Genomic DNA, 22,202 nt, shown 5'->3' with positions numbered 1-22,202 from the left:
GTGAAAAGAGCGCCTAAATGAAAGCCCCACTATCGGTGAGAAAGATCCAGAGGTTGAACGGGCGGATCATCATACTAGAAAGATTGTCAACAAGCATATCAAGGTATAAAACAATTCCTAGCAGAACCACCCTTGATGAGCAGACCAATCTGAAGGGGAGACCTGCATTTGTATCAATTTGTCATGGATAAAGCTATGTGCACCGTGGTTATTCAAGAAGAAAAAGGTCATCAGTTCTCCATCTATTATGTTAGCAAAATGTTGAAGGATGCGGAGACAAGATATTCGAAGCTAGATAAAACGGCTCCCACGGTTGTGACAACATCCATCCGCGTTAAACCATAGCTCCAAGCATAACCTCAACATGATCGAGATCAAGATCAAGAGTCGGCTTCACCATCACGATTCAACATTGAACACATGGATGATGAGATTGAAAGGCGAGTACATGCCGCTCTAGATAGACAATAGAACAATTCAGAAAGATACGCCATCTAGTTAATAGGAATTCGCCATTCACAGCGCGGATCATGGGGTACGAGGCGGAAAAAACGATTAAAGCTTCCAACTTGCCACAATATAAAAGAAAAGAATCAATATAAGCGGGACATTACATATCCCGAACCCAAAGGAGGGGAGCATGTAACCGTTGGAAGAAACGCCAAAGCGTACTACAGGTTGGCCACCACACTGAAGCTTGCTGGGAGCTGGCAAACTAGATAGCTTTGTCCAGAATAACAAATAACAAGATGACAAGCAGAAGACAGATCCCAAAAATAAATTCAAAAGTGTCATTAATGTCATAGCAGATGGACCAGTGTATCAGCCACCCGTGGAAAAAGCAAAAATATCCGCTCTGGATAAAACATCCCTCCATTGCTCCTTTTGCAGAAACAGGTCCAGTAATCTCTCCACATGCAGATGCATTGGTAGTAACAATGGAGATTCAAGGATGGTAGATAAAATAAAGCGAGTAAAGACACGGGCAGTTCTCGCAATGTCATCACCAAAGGTGCATACGCCAAACTAAAGGTTGATCCGATCCAAATAGAAACAACCATTGTTGACATCATTGGAGTGACGGGTCACACTATCCAGACCAAGGGCCAGAGGTTGCAGCCCTAATTTCCATCCGTCGTCTGACAATGTACATTCCCACCAGCAAAGGAGGAGTAATGATTAGCGGGAACCAAAAGGTGGCTAAAGAGACTTATACTCGGTGTCACTATCAATCCGCCCACAATCCAAAGAGGACGAAGGTGAGAAATATTAACTTATCACTACAGCTTTGGGCGACACAAAAACGCTCCTTATTGCTGATGGAAAGCGGGTGCGGATAGCCAAAGGATTAAAACTTGAGATCAAAGAGGATGTTAAAAAAGTTCTCATTGAGTCTGAAAGCGTATTTACATAGGAGAATGAGATCCCTACAGGAGTAAGCCCAGATGTGATTACTCATAAGTTAAACATCATTGAGGATGCGGTTCTAGTTGCTCAGAAAAGATGGAACCATGGGCCTAAAAATCAGTATTTTTACATATTCTTATATGTGCATTAAACTGTTATAGTATCCTATATTTTATAATTTATTCTTTGTCGCCATACTTCTTATATTCATTTGCCTAGCTTTTAGTGCTGATATACGCCCAGTGGCTGGCGAATGAAAAGTTCCACAGGTGGATCAATTACCTCAAAGATAGGACAATTGATCCCATCACGGGCGGATCCCCTTTCCATAAAGATAAGAAGCACAGACCCTCAGGAGCTTTCAAATGAGCTCAACTCTCTCCTCAAAGACAGGAAAAGGATTGACCACCATCAAAAGCGGGTTAAAATCGTCTCAAACATGAGATCATTACACCCTCAACTTTCTCCTCAAAGATAGGAGAACACTCTCATGGGCGGATCCATCTTTAGATGATCACCATTCGAGAAAGAGTTAAAACATTCCTTGGACGCAAGGACTTTACACTCTCTCACTCCCTTCCCAAAGAAGGGTTCACAAGTCCTACGGGTGGATCGCTTCACCTCAAAGATAGGTAGCAAGTTGATCCTCTAGACAGCTTTACTTCCTCTAGAAGGAATAGAACAGCTTCAAACCTTCACAAAGGTTCGCACAACAGAGTATGGCTGGCCACCTACTCCATATTAAATCCTACAAACTTATATATTTACTTACGCAAACGTAAAAGTAAATGGCGACCATAAGGATTAAAACAATTGTACTTAAGTTTTACAAACAATCGGACAATAATCTCAGCGGCGGATCGATCTACCTCAAAGATAGGAAACAATTGATTGCCGTCAGAGACAGAGTTAAAACATTTCTCAGACGTGAGAACTTTACACTCTCAAATACTCTTCCCAAAGAAGAGTCTCAAGACCTGGCGGCGGATCGATTCACCTCAAAGATAGGAAGCAAATCGATCGCCTAAGGCAGCTTAACTTCCTCACCAGGAATAAAAGCTTCTAAACCTTCACAAAGGTTCACACATTGGGGTACGGCTGGCCACCTACCCTAAACAATCAGAGAAATCCTAAACCAGATTCTAGAAAATTACTTGCTAAAAGATATAATGCATTAGTAAAATAGTTATGGAAAGCAAAGGGTTCATCCAACTAATGAAGCCTCGTCTTTATCTCCAAATAATGAAGCCTCGTCTTCATCATCAAAATAATGAAGCCTCGTCTTCATCTCCAAGTAATGAAGCCTCGTCTTCATCTCCAAGTAATAAAGCCTCGTCTTCATCTCCAAGTAATGAAGCCTCGTCTTCATCTCCAAACAATGAAGCCTCGTCTTCATCTCCAAACAATGAAGCCTCATCTTCATCTCCAAACAATGAAGCCTCGTCTTCATCAAATTCATGAAGCATCGTCTTCATCCAATTCATGAAGCCTCGTCTTCATCCAATTAATGAAGTCTCGTCTTTATCCAAACAATAAAGTCTCATTTTCATCAAAGTAATGAATCCTCATCTTCATCATAGAAATAACAAAGTCTCGCCTCCACAAAATGCACAAAAGTCCCTAAATGGCTGATCATTCTTATTGATCCCTAAGTGCGGGTCATTCTCCTCAATATGGAAGAACTGAACAAAAGAAGTCCCTAAGGCGAATCATAATCCTATGTCATAGGAACAAATGGTCCCATAAAGGGCGGGTTATTCCCTTTCTAAAGGAAATATAACTCTCAAGAAGCCCCTAGAGGATAACAATGGATACGGTTGGCCACCTATCCACAAGGAAGCAAAAGCCCATAAAAGTGCATCATATCCATATATGATCCCACATAGGGCGGATCTTGTTCATAAGATCCCGCATAAGGAAGCCCTAAAAGGCGCATCATTTCCATATATGATCCCCCATCTAGGGCGGGTCCACTTTCCTCCAAGATAGAAAAATAAAACACCATTTAGACAGCCCTAAAGAGCTTTTTATACCATTAGGGGGGGCTTCTGATAACAACCCAAATTATTCTTGAATAAGGAATAAGGGAAAATTAATAGAGATAATGACAAACCATTATTTCTTCTAAAAGAGATATTTATGCATGATTAATGTGGAATTAATAATAATTAATGCAGGGGTGAATATGAGGAAGGAGTTTCTAGCATTATGCCACACCACGTGGACCATGGCGAGATACGCCATAACGAGATACGCCCGATGAGAGCGAGTAATGGAGACCCGCCATTGTTCTCAAGGAGAGCGTACATACGCCTTGACGAATCCAAGAATACCAAAAGGCGCCTTTATTACCATCCATGAATGGGAATAAATACAATTAAATGACAATTAATAGCCATTAAAGGGGAATAAAGACTTGACTGTTCGAATACCTCAACTCTGAGGGTTTTAATGATAAATGCTGGGATTAATGGAGAATTGATAGCAATCAAAGATGAGTAATGGCACAACTCTTCACCTGCTTCCCCATTAATGTTGAAGGTTACAGAAACCTATATAAATATCCCAGCTTCCTAGGATCAAAGGTACACTTACTGATTCTCTACTTTTGTGCTTACAGTTTATTCTCAGAAATATTACTGACTTTGGCATCGGAGTGTCCCCGGCCGATCCCAACGGCGCCTCACAGGGAAGTGCTCCGATCAAGGATTTTTCCCCAAGTTATCAATAATCAAATACAAAGAAAAAACCAAAATCATCATGATGGGTTTTTCAATTTCCACTAACCCTTTTCTCATTTTTTCAGTCTGTTTCATCCATTGAACATAAACAAGAACATCAGCTCTAAAGAAATGACAAACAGGAGAAGCACCTGGTTGAGTCCTAAGAACACGAGACGAAGCATGATCTTTACTCCATTCCGAAGTATCCATATGACCAGTGGCGAATCCAGGATTTGAGGGAGGAGGGGGCAAAATTCTACGTAAAAAAATTTTAGATAAAAAATATAAAATTGTTCAATTCTTCCTCCATTATCACCTCCTAACGAAACCATATGACAAACACTAACTGCTTCAACTCTTCCTCCATTATCACCTCCTAATGAAACCATAAACAGCTTATTCTCACTCTTCTAGCTATGACAGTAAAACACTCTATACGGATACGGCAGCGTATGACAAGCTACCATATTCGGAACTCGAATCTCCTCCGGCTCTGATAAGATCGTATAGTTCTCTGAATTCATACACTAAATGCCAGACTTTAGTTTGTAAAACTCTGAATTTTCTAATCCAAAGGTTTTATGTACAAAATCAATTGTAGATTCTAAACAAGTTGCGCAGACTTTAGTTTCGCCTTTAATTGGATTAATTTCACACTGCTTGAGTGTATTTTCCATGGATTTCGCTTGAGTAGAATCTGGTGAGAACGAGAATAAGTGAAGGAGATAAGGAAGATGAGTGTATGAGAAAGGAATTGAATTAGCTTCGTTTTTGGATGAATCAGCTAGTTGCTTCGAGTTTTCTTCCTCACCGGCTTCAAGTTCTTCTCACTGAAAAGTTGTTCAACGCCTGTGTAATTCACGAAGAAGCTAAGAAGAACGAGAAAAAAAATCAGACTTTTAGTTTAATGGATGAAACAGATTGAAAAATTGAGAAAAGGGTTAGTGGAAATTGAAAAACCCACCATGATTTTGGTTTTTTCTTTGTATTTGATTATTTAGAAAGATATTTGAAAATCAATTGATTTTAAAGAGAGAAATTAATAAATGGGAGAGAGAGATGAGAATAAGAAAAATTAAAAATTAAAAAGAGATGGAAAAGATGGTATATTTGATTTTTATTTTTTTTTTTGGGGTTTGTTTGTGATAATTAGATAATAATGGGAGTTAATTTATAAAATAAATAAATATAAGGACCAAATTAACTATTTTTCCTTTGACTTTTAACACTGTTAGTCAATTTGGTATGTGTTTGCTAGCGGAATGAGCCTCAATGTACCATTTTGCAAACTTTTAAATCACATGGATGTTGTTCGAAAACAGGTGTAACTACAAGGTTTATTTTTATACTTTTCCCTAAAAAATATCATTCAACTTTCTTAACTATACTGTTTTAACCACATAAAAGTTGAAAATGTTTATTATGGAACAAATGGATAATTAAATAAAGGCCTAATACATTTCAAGTTATACAAAAAAAAAAAATTGCAATTGACCCTTGAATTTCAAAACGTTACAACTCACCTTTTCAATTTATTTATTCGAAAGAAATAATCCCTCAAATGTCACGTGGCAGCGCATGATTGACAAAATGTGATAGTAAAAGGTTGGTTGTAATATTTTAAAGTTCCAATCACGCGCTGCTGCGTGGCATTTGAGATGTTATTTGTTCTAAATAAATAAGTTGGGAGGATTAATTGTAATGTTTTGGAGTTTTGGAGTCAAATGCAGTTTTTGTACAATTTATTTTAGGCCTAATACATAAATAACCCCTGAATTTGTCCAAATGTTGCAACTGCCTCCTCCAGCTTTCAATTGTAACAACTTACCCCTTGAACTTGTCCAATTGTAAAATATAACTCCAAATTGTGAATTTTTTTAACCTGTACTTGAAGCAACCGTAAAAACGCTTCCCCGGATTCGTATCACGCCAATGATCTGATTATCACACTCCACGAGCGTTGCAACTTCTGTATTTCACGTGTTTCTTCAATTGCAGTCCATGTCAGTAATTTGGGGTTATATTTTACAATTGGACAAATTTAAGGGATAAGTTGTTACAATTGAAAGTTCGAGGGGACAGTTGCAATATTTAAACAAGTTCAGGAGGTTATTTATGTATTAGACCTTTATTGGTGACTGTGGATGACCATGACTACATCTAGAATTTCTTTATTTAAAAAATAAATATATAAAAAAAATGAATAATTACAAAAATGAGAAAAAGTCTTTGGTTTAGCCTTCCAAACAATTTTGGGCTAGCTGTGTCATTGCATATGTGTCTTATTAGAATCCATTAACTTCATCCAATTACATATATTTTCAAATACTTTCACCAACTTCCTCATGAGGATTGATGACATGGCAATATACAATATACGGTAAATAATTTATTAGTCCCCCAGTTTTTACCTAACACACTGTTTAGTTCCCCTATTTTGAAAAACACATTTTAAAGTCCCTATCTTTTGCCAATATTAACCTTGTGGTCCTTTTATCTATTTTTTTAGATTTTTAACCGAACATATCTTAGCTTTTAAGACAACCACAGTACTGTACAAGTTGACCATGTTACTCTGTTAGTTTATATATATCTGTTTATGCTAAAATGTAACGATTACAAATCTAAAAAAACTAGACAAAATGATCAAATGGTTAATATTGACAAAAGTTAAGGACCTTATAATGTGTTTTCCAAAATAGGGGGACTAAACAGTGTGTTAGGTAAAAAGTAGGGAACTAATAAATTATTTACCCTACAATTATATCATACAAATTGATGACTTGTTCATATTTTCAAATTAGGAAATTCATCAAATTAACATCAATAATGCATACCTTCATGGCATGATTGATGAATATATCTATCTTTTACCTTACATGGGTTACACAAATTTGCAAGAATATCAAGTTTTTGCATGGACTCAAGCAAGCTGGCAAGCAATGACATCATGGGATTTTAACTAAATTGCTGGCTTTTGGCTTTCACAGAGCCAAGAATGATTATTAATATTATTTAGGGTAAAGTTCAAATAAAACCTCTGTGGTTTCACTAATAAAGGACTGTGGTTTACTTTTTGTCAAAACGAGAACTGAGATTTTCAACTTTAGCAAAATAAGGATTTTTTCGATTGATACTATTAAAATCACCCTTAACAACTTCAAAAATGACATATTTTAAGAACTACTAATATTCTAAGCAACTTTAATTCTTCAACTTTTTTATTTCGAGATTATTTAGATGATGTTTGGTAAAGAGAGAGAAAGTTCCGAAAAAGATGATTTTCTAAAATAAAAAATGTAGTTCCATAGAAAATATAACATTGAACAACTTTAATTCTTGAAAATTTTCATTTTCAGGTCGTTAAAGATAGTTTTAATAGCATTATTAAAAGTGTGAAACCTCAGTCCTCATTTTCACAAAAAGTAAACCACAGTTTTTTATCTGAAAATTAGTGAAACCACAGAGGTTTTATTTGAACTTTCCCCTTATTTATTCCTTAAATATACTAAGAAATATTCTTTAGCCCTTGTTATCTATGTCGATGTGATTCTCGTCTTAAGCATTCGTTCTATTGCAATTCAAGAAGTTAAGGATTGTTTGTACAACTTGTTCACTATCAAAGACCTTAATTTCGCATGTTTTGGGTTCCCTGGACCGGCCGGGTGTGGAGGAATTTTTCGATTAAGTACTGGTTTGTGTTTGGGAGCATTTGCTTTTCCAATCACCAGTTCGTTTGCCTTCCTTGCTGAGCTGTCTGCGGCTGTTCATGCTATTGATTTGGCTTACAACAAAGGTTGGCGGAAGATTTGGATTGAAAGCGACTCTATGTATGTTGTGCAGATGCTGAAATCCAAATCCACATCGGTTCCTTGGGTAATTAGACAAAATTGGTTAAATTGTTTGACACAGGTTGAAGCTATGAACTGTGTTGTTTCTCATATTTTCCGCGAAGGTAATCAGGTTGCAGACTCGCTTGCAAACTTTGGACGGACAGCTTCTAGTTTTACGTGGTGGGATGATATTCCGAGCTTCTGTGAATCGGCTTTTCTTCATAATAGGGGAGGACGGTGCTCTTACCGTTTCTCTTTATCTTGTTCTGTAAATTTTTTTTTCTTTCATTCTTTTGTTTTCGGTTTTTTTATTTTCTCTTTTAATAATATTGGTTCGGGGGTCATGGGGTTGAGGTCGGGGGTGCCAGCTTTGCTGGGATGTCCGTCTTCGGCTCCTCCTCGATAACCAGCCTTTAATTAAAAAAAAAAGACCTTAATTTCGCAAAGTATTTTCTTGGATTTGAGATAGTACACTCATCAACTAGACTTCCTATTTCTCAATCAAGTAAGGGATTTAATCATTGATGTTGATCTTCAACAAACCAATACTAGTTCAAGCCTTTTATCCTTATGAAATGATCTTTTACCAATGGAAGTATTGACAAGACGTGGTGTTTATATAAAGCTCATTAGCAGGCTGTTATTGTAGCACTCTGCCCAATACCATGTAGATATTATCCGCTCTGGTCCAATTCCAACACCTTGGGCCTCACGGCTTTAAAACGCGTCTGCATGTATTGGATTTTCATCTTACTAATAAGCCCCAATCACTCCCTCTCCGTTTCCGATATGGGATTCAGTTCATTCCTGCCCTAATCGTCATCCCTTAGGGCCGCTTCTTGCTCAGGCCTTCTACCCCGGTGCTACCCTCTCCGGACCGGGTCGTTACAGGCCCACCAGCTTCCGCCTGGTTCGTCCCCGAACCACACATCGTACGTGGAGAGTCAGCTTTGATACCAATTATAACACTCTGCCCAATACCATGTAGATATTGTCTGCTCTGGCCCAATTTCAACACATTGGGCCTCACGACTTTAAAACGCGTCTGCATGTATTGGATTTTCATCTTACTAATAAGCCCCAATCACTCCCTTTCCGTTTTCGATGTGGTATTCAGTTCATTCCTACCCCTATCGCCATCCTTTAGGGCCGCTCCTTGCTCAGGCCTTCTACCCCGGTGCCATCCTCTCCTGACCGGGTCGTTACAGTTATAGCTAACTTTTACTAGACCTTATATTACATATGTCATGCAACAGTTAAGCTAGTATATGCAAGCTCCTTGTTAACGTCGCTTGAGTGTTGCCCTACAGGTTCTTCAATACCTCAAAAGACCAACTGCTTATGGCCTTTTTTTTATCCATACACCAATACTTTTAAAAACTAGCATATTGGGGAGGATATCGAATTAGTAGAAGATCCCTCTCAGGTTATTGGGCATCCTTGATTTCATAAAAGAGCAAAAAATAAGGAATTGTCAACAAATCCTTTGTAGAAGCAGAGTATCGTAGCATGGCCTCTATTTGTTGTGAGTTAAAGTGGCTTACTTATCTCTTAAAAGATTTAGAATTCAACCTCAATTACATATACAAATGCACAGTGATAGTCAGACAATAATTGTCATTGCTAAAAACCTAGTTTTCTATAAAGACATATTGTAGAGATTGCTTGTCACATTATTTGTAATTATGTTGAAGAAGGTTTTATTTCAACTTTATATATTCAGTCTAGTCTACAACTTGTTGATGTCTTCATAAAAACCGTTAGTACTACTCAAATTTTGCCTTCTCTACCAAAGAAGGGGGTTGTACAACTTGCACGACTTTCATTTATTTTCATATACTTTCACATACTTTCATCAACGTCATCAACACATGAGGATTGATGACATGACAATCCACCACATATCACACATATTAATACAATTTGTATTTTCATCTTCTTCGATTCTAATAACAAAAGCTTCATAATTCCTTGAAGTTCTTCATGTTTGGAATAGCTTGTTCTTTCGTTTAATTAATGCTCATCTCTTACGAGATTAACTACGAATTTAATTATTTTCATCCTTTCGATTATCATAATCCTCTAATTAGAAGTCAAACAATGCAATTTACTTTTCAAGCATTCAATTTACTTTTCCAAACAGTAAATTTAGTTTACACACTTCGAGATTTAATACAAAAAATTTGACATGCTCGCAAATTTTCTTTTTTAAAAAGACAGAAACACATTGCTTATTATGGTATCCCATTGAGACAATTTTGATTGAAACTTATTCACACGTTAAGACTTTTCACCTCTCTGTACAAATATTCTAACATATTTATTGATAATTGAATCTGAAATCTCTTCTAACAAACTCAAACTACGTCATCGACTAAACTAACAAACTCAAACTACGTCATCAACTAAACTACAACCCGTAAATACATTTTAAACCTTGTTTGGTTTGAGCCTTTTTAAAGTAAAACAAATTAAATACATTAAGATATTCTTGTTTGCGTTGAGGTGTAAGTAAGAAGAAATGTAGCTGATGATAAGATTTGAGTAATTTTATTTGTATCCTAACCCATGATTAGGAACTTTAATTTTTCTATATTACCCTTAATTTTTTATTTATTTTTATTACTCTATTTTTAATATAAATACTTTAATACTTTAATGTAAGAATATAAAAGTAATTTAGATATAATCTTACCTTACTTTACCCACAAATCAAATACAACTTATCTTACCTTGTTTCCAAATATAATAAGATATTTCATAGACCATTATTCATACCTCATTTAATTTATCTTGCTTTACCATATTTTAATGACACCTCATCCAAACCATTTTATTAAGAGTTAATTTCAAATAAATATCCTGTGATTTCACGTTTTTTTTTGTCTTGTCTTACCATATTTTAATGACACCTCATCCAAACCATTTTATTAAGAGTTAATTTCAAATAAATGTCCTGTGATTTCACTTTTTTTTACAGGTCGATATCTATAGTTGGTAAAATTTTCATTTTCCAAATTTGACCAAAAACGACCTCAAAATGAAAATTTTCAAAAATTAAAGTTATTTAGTATCATATTTAATATGGAACCACATTTTTTATTTTTCAAAATCATCATCTTTAGAATTTTCTCTCTCTAAACATTAACTTTCTCTCTCATAAAAAAACAATACCTAAATGACCTCAAACCTAAAAAATTGAAGAATTAAAATTCTTTAATTATCATTTATTTTTTAAAAAATTTCATTTTGAGATCGTTATCGGTCAAATTTGAAAAAATAAAATTTTTACCAACCACATATACAATCTAAAAAAAGTGAAACCACGTCATTTTATTTGAAATTAACTCTTTTGTTTATTTTATTTTTTAAAATTTGCACACTATGCTCTTACATTAAAGAAGAAAGAAAAATCTCCACCAGACCTGAATGTGATTCGAACCCATGATCTCCCTAGTCAATTATAAACATAAATTTCAATTAAAAATACATGGTGTATTTTCCCAATTTATCCACTCGTATTTTTTAATAAAAAAAAAGGTAATTTCTATGGAGAAAAAGGCAAGAACCATGACATCCACATTTTTAAAAAAACAAAAATACATAAGCAAAACCTTATACTACATTAAAAAATGCAACTTGATAGTATTTTAAAATATCCAAATACCGTTTAATCCGTTTTCAAATTTAATACTACCTTCCAAATTCAATAAAAGCAATCCCATATAGTCATAGAAAGAAAGCCACGTCAGAAAAAAAAAGGAAATCAACAACAAACAATATCACGCCACGTGTCACATGTCAGCCCCAGGTAAGTTCAAACACAAAAACAAGTGTACACAACATATGTATGCAAAAAATAGAAGAAAGAAAGCAACTAAACATTAACAAATAAATTAGGACACAAACATACACAAAAAACACTAGGTAGTAGATAGTGGGGACCTTTTTTGCTCACATGTGCTCACCAACATACTAATACAGTACACCCACTTCTCAAATTTGGGGTAAGAAAATGGAGATTTTCAAAAGTTTTGTGTACCTAATTCTTCTTTCTTCTCTCCATATGATTAAGCAACTTTACAGCTATTAAAAGCTTTGAAAAAAAAATAAAAAAAAACTCACATGGGGTAGGTACCCTACAGTACAGTCTTCTTCTTCCATTTTCTTCCCCTTTCTCTTTCTGGCTCTGTCTATCTGGCTCTCTGTCTATGAGGTTTGGTTCGGACGCTTTTATTATTGTGAACCAGTTTTGATTAAGATGATGCAAATTTGGTTACATCTTTGCTGGATCTGTTGTACTTCATGTGGCTCCGGACTAGTTGTCCTGCTGCTATGGCTGACATTAGGGAGAGTTCACCAGCTAGGACTGAACCAGCTACTATTGTGGCTAGGAGCCTTGAGTTTGCTCCTGGTGATTCTTTACTTGCTCCTTTTACACCGAGTAGGTTCAGACATGCTGATTGGGATGCTAGTTGTGTCCCTCCTCCAACTGTTCCTACCTGGAAGATAATTAGAAAAAATGTTAACACGATTTATGGAGATGATTCGCTTAATATGAACGTTGGGCACGATTATGTGGGATAAGGTTCAAATGATACTGTCAGAGATTCATATAAGATCTATGATTAACGGTTTAATGATATGGTATCAGAGCCTCTAGAACCAAATGGTTTCGAGTCATGTCAACCTCATTAATTTGTAGGATTAAAAACACATGGTGGGGTGAGCCTGTGTTGTACAGGGTGCAAGTCCAGGAGACATTTGCATGTGGGGGTGTGTCAGAGATTCATTCGAGCTGTTGGTTAAAACGGTTTCATGACACATACTCATAATGTAAGAAATGATAAATTTTGACCTTAATATTTCCAACTTAGATAATGGTATACCATAACATGGAACTCTTAGTTGCATCCAGAGGTGGAGGCATGGGGGAATCGATGCATCCATGGCAGTCGGGAACCACCCTTTATAGCGGTGGTTCCACCCTAACCCACTCCTCTCTTTTTTATATGTGGCATGTTGAATGTTACCTCAAATGGATGAGGGTTGTGCATCTTTCTTTGCCTTCCCTAGACCAAATGGAGTCATTTTGGTCCGGGTAGGGGGATTTTTTTTTTAACCCAACCCGTCAAAAGCTGACTCCGCCACTGTTTGGACTCAAAATTGGTCCATGTTGGGAAGGTTGAAAACAAAATTTTACCATTCTTTTTTACGTTAAGGATATCTCTGCATTTCCCAAAAAACGTTAGGGGAAAAATTGAATGTTAACATGATTATGACATGCTAACTAATTTTGGATACCCTACACAAATTTTTTATTAAAAGGCACCAAATAATTGAAACCATCATTTGAATCATCATCACCTCGATTGAAGGCATGGTTACAGAGATGTGGAGATCTTTTCCATCATTGACAGCTTCCATCATGGTGATGCAATGAGAACTCTCAACATTCTGGGCTGGATCCTGGCCAGTGGCAATGAAAATTGCAGAGACTATGTTGCCAGCATGTGCATTGAATCCACCAAGAGCTCCAGCAATAGCTGAACCAGTAAGATTCTTGAGCATGTTCAGCTCTACTAGTGAAGCAACACTTGATTTCAATACCTTCTTCACCACCTCTTCCTTGATAATTGCCTCGCAAACAACCGATTTGCCTCGCCCTTGAATCCAGTTCACAGCAGCTGGCTTCTTGTCCGAACAAAAATTTCCTATTCCATTGAGAAATTGATATGTGATTAATCTAATTGAAGCATAATATACCCATTGCTGTATTAAGAAAATCTACCGCATACGAATGGGGATCGGGATCGTTATTTCTAAAACATAATCAGGAAACGAACTGAAACAGGAACGGACACAAAACATAGAAACACTGACTAAAAAGGAGTATAGATGCAACATAGATCAAAGGAATAAGAAATTGCGAAATTGGATGGATTTACACGTGCAAATATATGAAAGTTATCATTCCCAAACAGTGAGAAGGTGAAAGAAAAGGACTTCCATTTGCTCTCCAGAAAAGGGAATTCAAACTACAAAGCCAGCTGTGCTTTTTAGTGTGTGCCTAAATGAGGCAAGTAGCTAAAAAACGAATAATTAGCAAAAGTAAACAAAATTAGGAGAAAAACAAGTTGGTGATGATTGTGATGATGTGATGAATATGCCAGAGCAGGTAAACTCTGACGACCAAATTATACAGCTCAACAATTTGAAGACAAATTCATATAAAGCTGGAAGAATACGACATATCACACAAGATTGTAATTTTGGATTGAAAATCACAGGAATCTTTTTGTCGATAACAGCAGAGAAAAGGTACCGAGTGAGTGATGCAAGCATCTAATATTCAAAAAAGGAATTTACCTGAGATGCCAATAACATCCATGTCAGGGAAATCACTTTGAAGGAAGTCAAGAACGTTTTGAACCCCTTTGGAAACCATGTTCATCCCCATTGCATCACCAGTGCTGCAGGTGAATCTCATATATAGATTCTTTCCAGCAATAGAACATTGTATGCTTTGGAGCTTTGCAAATCTACTGGACCTGCAAATCATTAACAACTGAAAATTTTGAACTCTTGTTTCTTTCAAAATTCACACCGCCAAACGAATCAATGGTGGGTGAGATGTCTAAATATCAACCAACAGAAGAAGAAAAGAACAGTAAGGAAACTCTATAAAAGTACATACCTATTGAAAGCGATGGACAAGCTATCGAAATTCTCAGGATTCTCTAAGAAAAACTTCAAATCCGCGGCCCTCATGGCCGAGGCGAATCGAACAACGGGAGCTCTAGTCATGCCATCCTTCAACAAGACACTACTAGCACCACCTGACAAATGGATCGCTTTACACCCTCTATTAGTGCTAGCAACCAAACAACCCTCGGTGGTCGCCATCGGAACAGAGTACTCTTGCCCGTCTAGCAGCAACGGCCCAGCAATTCCAACCGGAATCTGCACATAACCAACAGGCATTTCACAGCACTGACCTAAAATCGACTCATAATCGAATCCTTCAACAGGTAAACCCTCCAACGACCTCCCCATCATTCTCTGCAAAGCCTCCCGTCGAATCTCAGCCGCTCTTTTACAATCCCCAAGCTTCGATTCCAACGAATACGAAGGAATCGTTCCATTAACAACAGATTTAACAATTTCCTCATCCTCCTCGGATGCCAGAGGCGAAATAATCGGTTCCGGCGGGGAAGACATTTTAGGAGGAAGAGAATTAATCGGAGAAATCTTCGCAGGAGAGCAAGTAACGAGACGGTGATCTCCATCAATGAGGTAGTTACGATCCGCATCATCAAGGTCCCACGTGTCATGAGAAGCGCGTGCAATGAAAGACTGAACGAAATCAATCCCGAAGAATCCAAGCAGGTAGATGAAAGACGCAATGAGAGAAACAATGGCGGCAATTTCAGAGAGAGTAACGACATGAAGAGGAGTAGAATTACGGATCTTATCTCTCCACCGGTGGAGAAGATAGTACGCGACGGAGAAAAAGAGAGTAAAGAAAACCGCATTGGTTAAATACAACGGGAGAGGGAGAGCATCGGAGGCTTTAGGAGGCGGAGAGAGACAGCGGCCGTGGTGGTCAACCTCGTCCGAGATGCGGCGGATCGGTCGCCGGAGTTTGGATTCCGGCCGAGTGGAATCCATGGATGAATCGAGAAGAAGAGAGAAAAAAGGGGGGATAAAATAATGGAAGTGGAAATGGGGGAAAAAAGGAAGAGCTGGAAGAGTAGCTGTTTGAATGTGTTTATGCGTTGGAGGGGACGAAAGATTTGGGACATTTGTGACATTTTTATACGATGTAAAGTGGAGATTTATGTCCACACATGTGCTTTCTCTTTCTCTTAACGTGTCTCTTTTATTTTTTTTTTCTTAGATAAACTTACCATAATTAGTCATTATGAAGTAATTGGGTTACTACACATATTTGCTCCTGTGTTTTCTCGAAAAAACAGATTTACCCTTAAATCAAATAAACTCACAAAATTATCCCTGAATTTTTCACAAACCTACAATTATACCCTAATCTAACAGAGCTGTTAAACGTTATTCACATCAAACTTGCTTGTCTCTAGAAAAACTTCAGAAAAGAACAACCAATTAGAAACAGAAAAAAATATGCATATTCAATTTCGATTTAAAGCAAGTTAGAAGAACAGATTGGTCAAAATTCATTTTCATAAAAAGCTCAATCAACCTAATAAAACGGCGTATAAACCTCCTAATTAATCCAAAAGCAATAGCAATAGAAAACAATAAGAAACCAAATGAATTTTGATTGTCGTCATCCAATTTTTTTGAAGACAAGAAGGTTTAATGTGATCGTCATTTAGCAGCTCTGTTAGATTAGGGTATAATTGCAGGTTTATGGAAAATTCAGGGATAGTTTTGTGGGTTTATTTGATTTAAGGGCAAATCTGTTTTTCGGCGAAAACACAATGGCAAATATGTGTATTAACCCTGAAGTAATTTCATGTAATTTCATCGGTTATGTTATTGTCGTGTTTGGTAAATAGCTGATATCTGATTATATTAATTACTGTTTTAAATAGTTGATTTGAGTAGTTGATTGTGTAAATTTATTTAGTAAAATTTAGCTAATTTCAAATAGCTATTTGTGTAAAATAACAAATAAAAACATTGGTCCGGTTTGGCAAATAGTTGTTAGCCGGTAGCTGATTACCTTTTTGGTTAATTGATCTCACTAGCTGATTTGAATAGTTGATTGTGTAAATTAGTTTGGTAAAATTTAACTGATTATTAATAGCTGTTTGTGTAAAATGACAAATAAAGACATAGGGCCTGTTTGGTTCAGCTGTTAGCTAATAGCTGTTAGCTGTTTGTTATTAGTTGTTTAATTACTAGTGTTTGGTAAAATTATATTGAACTGTTGCTGCTCGGATTTAAATGTCTAAAATGGACATGTTTTAAATTAATCAACGATGAAATTATAAAAGAAAAAATGCTCATAACGTTTACAACTAGGAATAATTTTACTCTTAACGTTTAAAATAGTGTAATTTTATCCATAATACTGACAGCTAAAAGCAATTTTACCCCTAACATTGGCGATTTCAGATATTATTAGAAAACATAGATATATTGTTTCTTATTCTACATCAGTTGCTCCTAGCTATAAATGTTAGGGGTATTTCTGCACCTTATCCTATTATAAAATAAAAAATCTAACAAACAGACGGAAGGACTAAACAGTTCACTGAGAAAAAAGTTATGAACCTTATCGTGTGTTTTTTAAAATACAGGGACTAAACAGTGTGTTTTGTCAAAATATAGGAACTAATAAATTAATTACCCTATTAACTATTAGCTGATTACTTTTTGGTTAACTAATTTGACTAATTGTATATATAAACTTGTTTGGTAAAACTTAGCTAGTTGTTAACGGCTGTTTGTGTAAAATGATAAATAAAGACATTAGTATCTTATGGATATTATTTCTTTTTTTAATAATTCATATTCTTAATTACATTATAAAAAAATGACATATACACATGCTATTAGGGATGCAAGTGGGGTGGGGATTCCCCATTCCCGTTGGTGACCCGCCCCGACAGAGACGAGAAATCATCGATAAGAATCCTCATAGGATGGGGATGAGGATAATTTTATCCCCATGACGGGGATGGGGCAGGGATGGAGAATGGTATCCCCGCCCTGTGGGAATTCCTGACCCTGTCCCGTTAATCCCCCCCCCCCCCCCCCCCCCCCGACGGATCCCCAATTATTCCCCATTATAATTAAAATTATACTTTAAATATTATAAATTTGTAACATTTAACTAAATTAAATAGACTTATTTTCAAATAAAATATTATATAGGATAAATAAAATATTAACCAATGACTAAATGGATATTTTTCTAACCTAAACTAAACTAAAGGTATAGTATCTCTTCCATTCTTTCGAACAAATCCTAGAATTAGAAAGGAGAAGAGAAAAGAAATATATACTGATTTAAAAAACATATATAAATGGTGATTCCCTGCGAGGACGGGGATGTAGAATAGAGAAAATGTGTTTTTCAACAGGGATAGGGATCCCCACGGGGATGGGGGACAAATATGTCCCCGTCTAACTCGCGGGGATGGGGATGGAGAATCCCCGACTAGTCAGAGACGGGGATGAGAAATGCATTCCCCGCCCCGCCCTGTTTGCATCCCTACATGCTATAACTTAGATCTTTATAATAGATAAAAAAATATATTTAAATTATTGCTAATATTATCTTGGGTATTATATAATAATAAATTTTTAATATATATAAATTGATTTATAATTTAATATTTTACTAAAAAAAACCTAATATTTTTATATTTTTCTCAATGTTTCAATAACATTCATTAGTTTAATTATTAATTTTAATTCATATAATTTTGAATAAAAATATAATTTTTAATATTAATAAATTTAGATTTATTACTTGTTAATTATTATTAATTTTCAAAAACATATGTTTATTTATAATGTTATTAGTTTATTTTTTTTAACAGAATAAAATGCCATTAGTTTAAGTAAATGGTAGTAATTAGGAGTAAAAATGTCTTTCAGAATAGATGGTGCACTAAGTTAATTGGAAAAGCCCATAAAACTAGTTTCTTCAAAATTAGATATTTGAGCCTAAAAAGATCTTTCAAACATCTTTTCACCAAACACCATCATTAGAGGTTTGACTAGTCAAAATCTTTAAAGTGGTCAAAATCTCTAATTTTACCTCAAACCTTTCTTTACCAAACAGGACCGTTGTCTGATTTGGTCCAAATTCACACTTGAATTTTATGGTTTTAAAAGTCGTATATATTTCTTAGAAATTTACTTTATTAATAAATTTGAGTCATTTTTTTCCATTTTCGATGTGGAATTCAGGTCATTCATATTCTCATCGTCATCCTTTAGCATATTAAATAGGATAAATAAAATATTAACCAATGACTAAATGGATATTTTTCTAACCTAAACTAAACTAAAGGCATAGTATCTCTTCCATTCTTTCGAACAAAACCTAGAATTAGAAAGGACAAGAGAAAAGAAATATATACTGATTTAAAAAACATATATAAATGGTGATTCCCTACGAGGACGGGGATGTAGAATAGAGAAAATGTATTTTTCAATAGGGATAGGGATCCCCACGGGGATGGGGGACAAATATGTCCCCGTCTAACTCGCGGGGATGGGGATGGAGAATCCCCGACTAGTCAGAGACGGGGATGAGAAATGCATTCCCCGCCCCGCCCTGTTTGCATCCCTACATGCTATAACTTAGATCTTTATAATAGATAAAAAAAATATATTTAAATTATATTGCTGATATTATCTTGGGTATTATATAATAATAAATTTTTAATATATATAAAATGATTTATAATTTAATATTTTACTAAAAAAACCTAATATTTTTATATTTTTCTCAATGTTTCAATAACATTCATTAGTTTAATTATTAATTTTAATTCATATAATTTTGAATAAAAATATAATTTTTAGGGTAAATTCCAAAAAAAACCCTTATGGTTTCATGTTATTCCAAAAAAACTCTTGTGGTTTGTTAATACAAAAAAAAGGACTGTGGTTTGCGCCGTTACTCGAAAAACGAAAAATGGCTTAACGGTGTGAAAGTGCTGACGTGGCACAGGGGTAAAATTGGAAAATCGATTTTTTTTTTATTTTTTTTATTTTTTTTCCTCTCTCTCTCCTCTTCTTCTTCTTCCTCATTCTTCTTCTTCCTCATTCTTCTTCCTCCTTCTCATCTTCTTCTTCTTCCTTCTTCCTTCTTTCTTCTTCCTTTTTCTTTTTTTTTCCTCTATTCTTTTTTTTTTAATTTCGGACACTCTGAAATTTTTCAGAAATCTGGAAATTTTCCAGACCGAAATCTGAAAATTTCTAGATTTCCGGAAACTTAAAAAAAAAGAAAAAAAAAGGAAGAATAAGAAGGAAGAATAAGAAAAGGCAAGAAGAAAAAGGAAAAAGAAAAAGAAGAAGAAGGAAGAAGAAGAAGGAGGAGAGAAGAAGAAGGAAGAAGAAGGAAGAAGAAGAAGGAGGAGAGAAGAAGAAGGAAGAAGAAGGAAGAAGAAGAAGAAGAAGAAGAAGGAGGAGAAGAAGAAGGAAGAAGAAGGAAGAAGAAGAAGAAGGAGGAGAAGAAGGAAGAAGAAGAAGAAGGAAGAAGGAGGAGAGAGAGAGAGAGGGAAAAAAATAAAAAAATAAAAAAAATTCGAATTTCCAACCTTACCCCTGTGCCACGTCAGCATTTTAACGGTGTTAAGCCATTTTCCGTTTTTCGGGTAACGGCGCAAACCACAATCCTTTTTTTTTTTTGTATTAACAAACCACAAGGGTTTTTTTGGAATAACATAAAACCACAGAGTTTTTTTTTTGAATTTACCCTAATTTTTAATAATAATAAATTTAGATTTATTACTTGTTAATTATTATTAATTGTCAAAAACATATGTTTATTTATAATGTTATTAGTTTTTTTTTTAACATAATAAAATACCATTAGTTTAAGTAAATGGTAGTAATTAGGGGTAAAAATGTCTTTCAGAATAGATGGTGCACTAAGTTAATTGGAAAAGCCCGTAAAACTAGTTTCTTCAAAATTAGATATTTGAGCCTAAAAAGTTCTTTCAAACATCTTTTCACCAAACACCATCATTAGAGGTTCGACTAGTCAAAATCTTTAAAGTGGTCAAAATCTCTAATTTTACCTCAAACCTTTCTTTACCAAACAGGACCGTTGTCTGATTTGGTCCAAATTCACACTTGAATTTTATGGTTTTAAAAGTCGTATATATTTCTTAGAAATTTACTTTATTAATAAATTTGAGTCATTTTTTTCCATTTTCGATGTGGAATTCAGGTCATTCATATTCTCATCGTCATCCTTTAGCACATTAAATAGGATAAATAAAATATTAACCAATGACTAAATGGATATTTTTCTAACCTAAACTAAACTAAAGGCATAGTATCTCTTCCATTCTTTCGAACAAAACCTAGAATTAGAAAGGACAAGAGAAAAGAAATATATACTGATTTAAAAAACATATATAAATGGTGATTCCCTGCGAGGACGGGGATGTAGAATAGAGAAAATGTGTTTTTCAATAGGGATAGGGATCCCCACGGGGATGGGGGACAAATATGTCCCCGTCTAACTCGCGGGGATGGGGATGGAGAATCCCCGACTAGTCAGAGACGGGGATGAGAAATGCATTCCCCGCCCCGCCCTGTTTGCATCCCTACATGCTATAACTTAGATCTTTATAATAGATAAAAAAAATATATTTAAATTATATTGCTGATATTATCTTGGGTATTATATAATAATAAATTTTTAATATATATAAATTGATTTATAATTTAATATTTTACTAAAAAAACCTAATATTTTTATATTTTTCTCAATGTTTCAATAACATTCATTAGTTTAATTATTAATTTTAATTCATATAATTTTGAATAAAAATATAATTTTTAGGATAAATTCCAAAAAAACCCTTGTGGTTTCATGTTATTCCAAAAAAACTCTTGTGGTTTTTTAATACAAAAAAAAGGACTGTGATTTGCGCCGTTACCCGAAAAACGGAAAATGGCTTAACGGTGTTAAAGTGCTGACGTGGCACAGGGGTAAAATTGAAAAATCGATTTTTTTTTATTTTTTTCCTCTCTCTCTCCTCTTCTTCTTCCTTCTTCTTCCTCCTTCTCATCTTCTTCTTCTTCCTTCTTCCTTCTTTCTTCTTCCTTTTTCTTTTTTTTTCCTCTATTCTTTTTTTTTAATTTCGGACACTCTGAAATTTTTCAGAAATCTGGAAATTTTCCAGACGGAAATCTGGAAATTTCCAGATTTCTGGAAAATTTTCGGAAATCTGGAAATTTCCAGATTTCCGGAAACTTAAAAAAAAAGAAAAAAAAAGGAAGAATAAGAAGGAAGAAGAAGAAAAGGCAAGAAAAAAAAGGAAAAAGAAAAAGAAGAAGAAGGAAGAAGAAGAAGAAGGAGGAGAGAAGAAGAAGGAAGAAGAAGAAGAAGGAGGAGAAGAAGGAAGAAGAAGAGGAAGAAGAAGAAGGAAGAAGGAAGAAGAAGAAGGAGGAGAGAGAGAGGGAAAAAAAATAAAAAAATAAAAAAAATTCGAATTTCCAACCTTACCCATGTGCCACGCCAGCATTTTAACGGTGTTAAGCCATTTTCCGTTTTTCG

At 35.2% G+C, this 22,202-nt stretch overlaps 1 protein-coding gene and 1 pseudogene across 1 annotated transcript; both read right to left on the bottom strand.

Moving 5' to 3' along the window:
* Positions 1-380: 380 nt before the first annotated feature.
* LOC136200488 (BURP domain-containing protein BNM2A-like) lies at positions 381-7,079 on the bottom strand (annotated as a pseudogene).
* A 4,746-nt stretch (positions 7,080-11,825) lies between these two features.
* LOC136235206 (3-hydroxy-3-methylglutaryl-coenzyme A reductase 1) lies at positions 11,826-15,758 on the bottom strand. The gene is made up of 4 exons (XM_066024766.1): positions 14,661-15,758; positions 14,333-14,514; positions 13,331-13,677; positions 11,826-12,465 (listed from the first exon to the last, which is right to left on the bottom strand). The coding sequence occupies exons 1-4, from the start codon at positions 15,632-15,634 to the stop codon at positions 12,220-12,222; spliced, it is 1,749 nt and encodes a 582-aa protein (XP_065880838.1). The 5' UTR covers positions 15,635-15,758; the 3' UTR covers positions 11,826-12,219.
* Between the last annotated feature and the right edge of the window lie 6,444 nt (positions 15,759-22,202).

This window comes from Euphorbia lathyris, chromosome 7 (genome assembly GCF_963576675.1).
Source record: "Euphorbia lathyris chromosome 7, ddEupLath1.1, whole genome shotgun sequence".
Taxonomy (NCBI): domain Eukaryota; kingdom Viridiplantae; phylum Streptophyta; class Magnoliopsida; order Malpighiales; family Euphorbiaceae; genus Euphorbia; species Euphorbia lathyris.
This window is presented reverse-complemented; position numbering and strand designations above follow the sequence as displayed.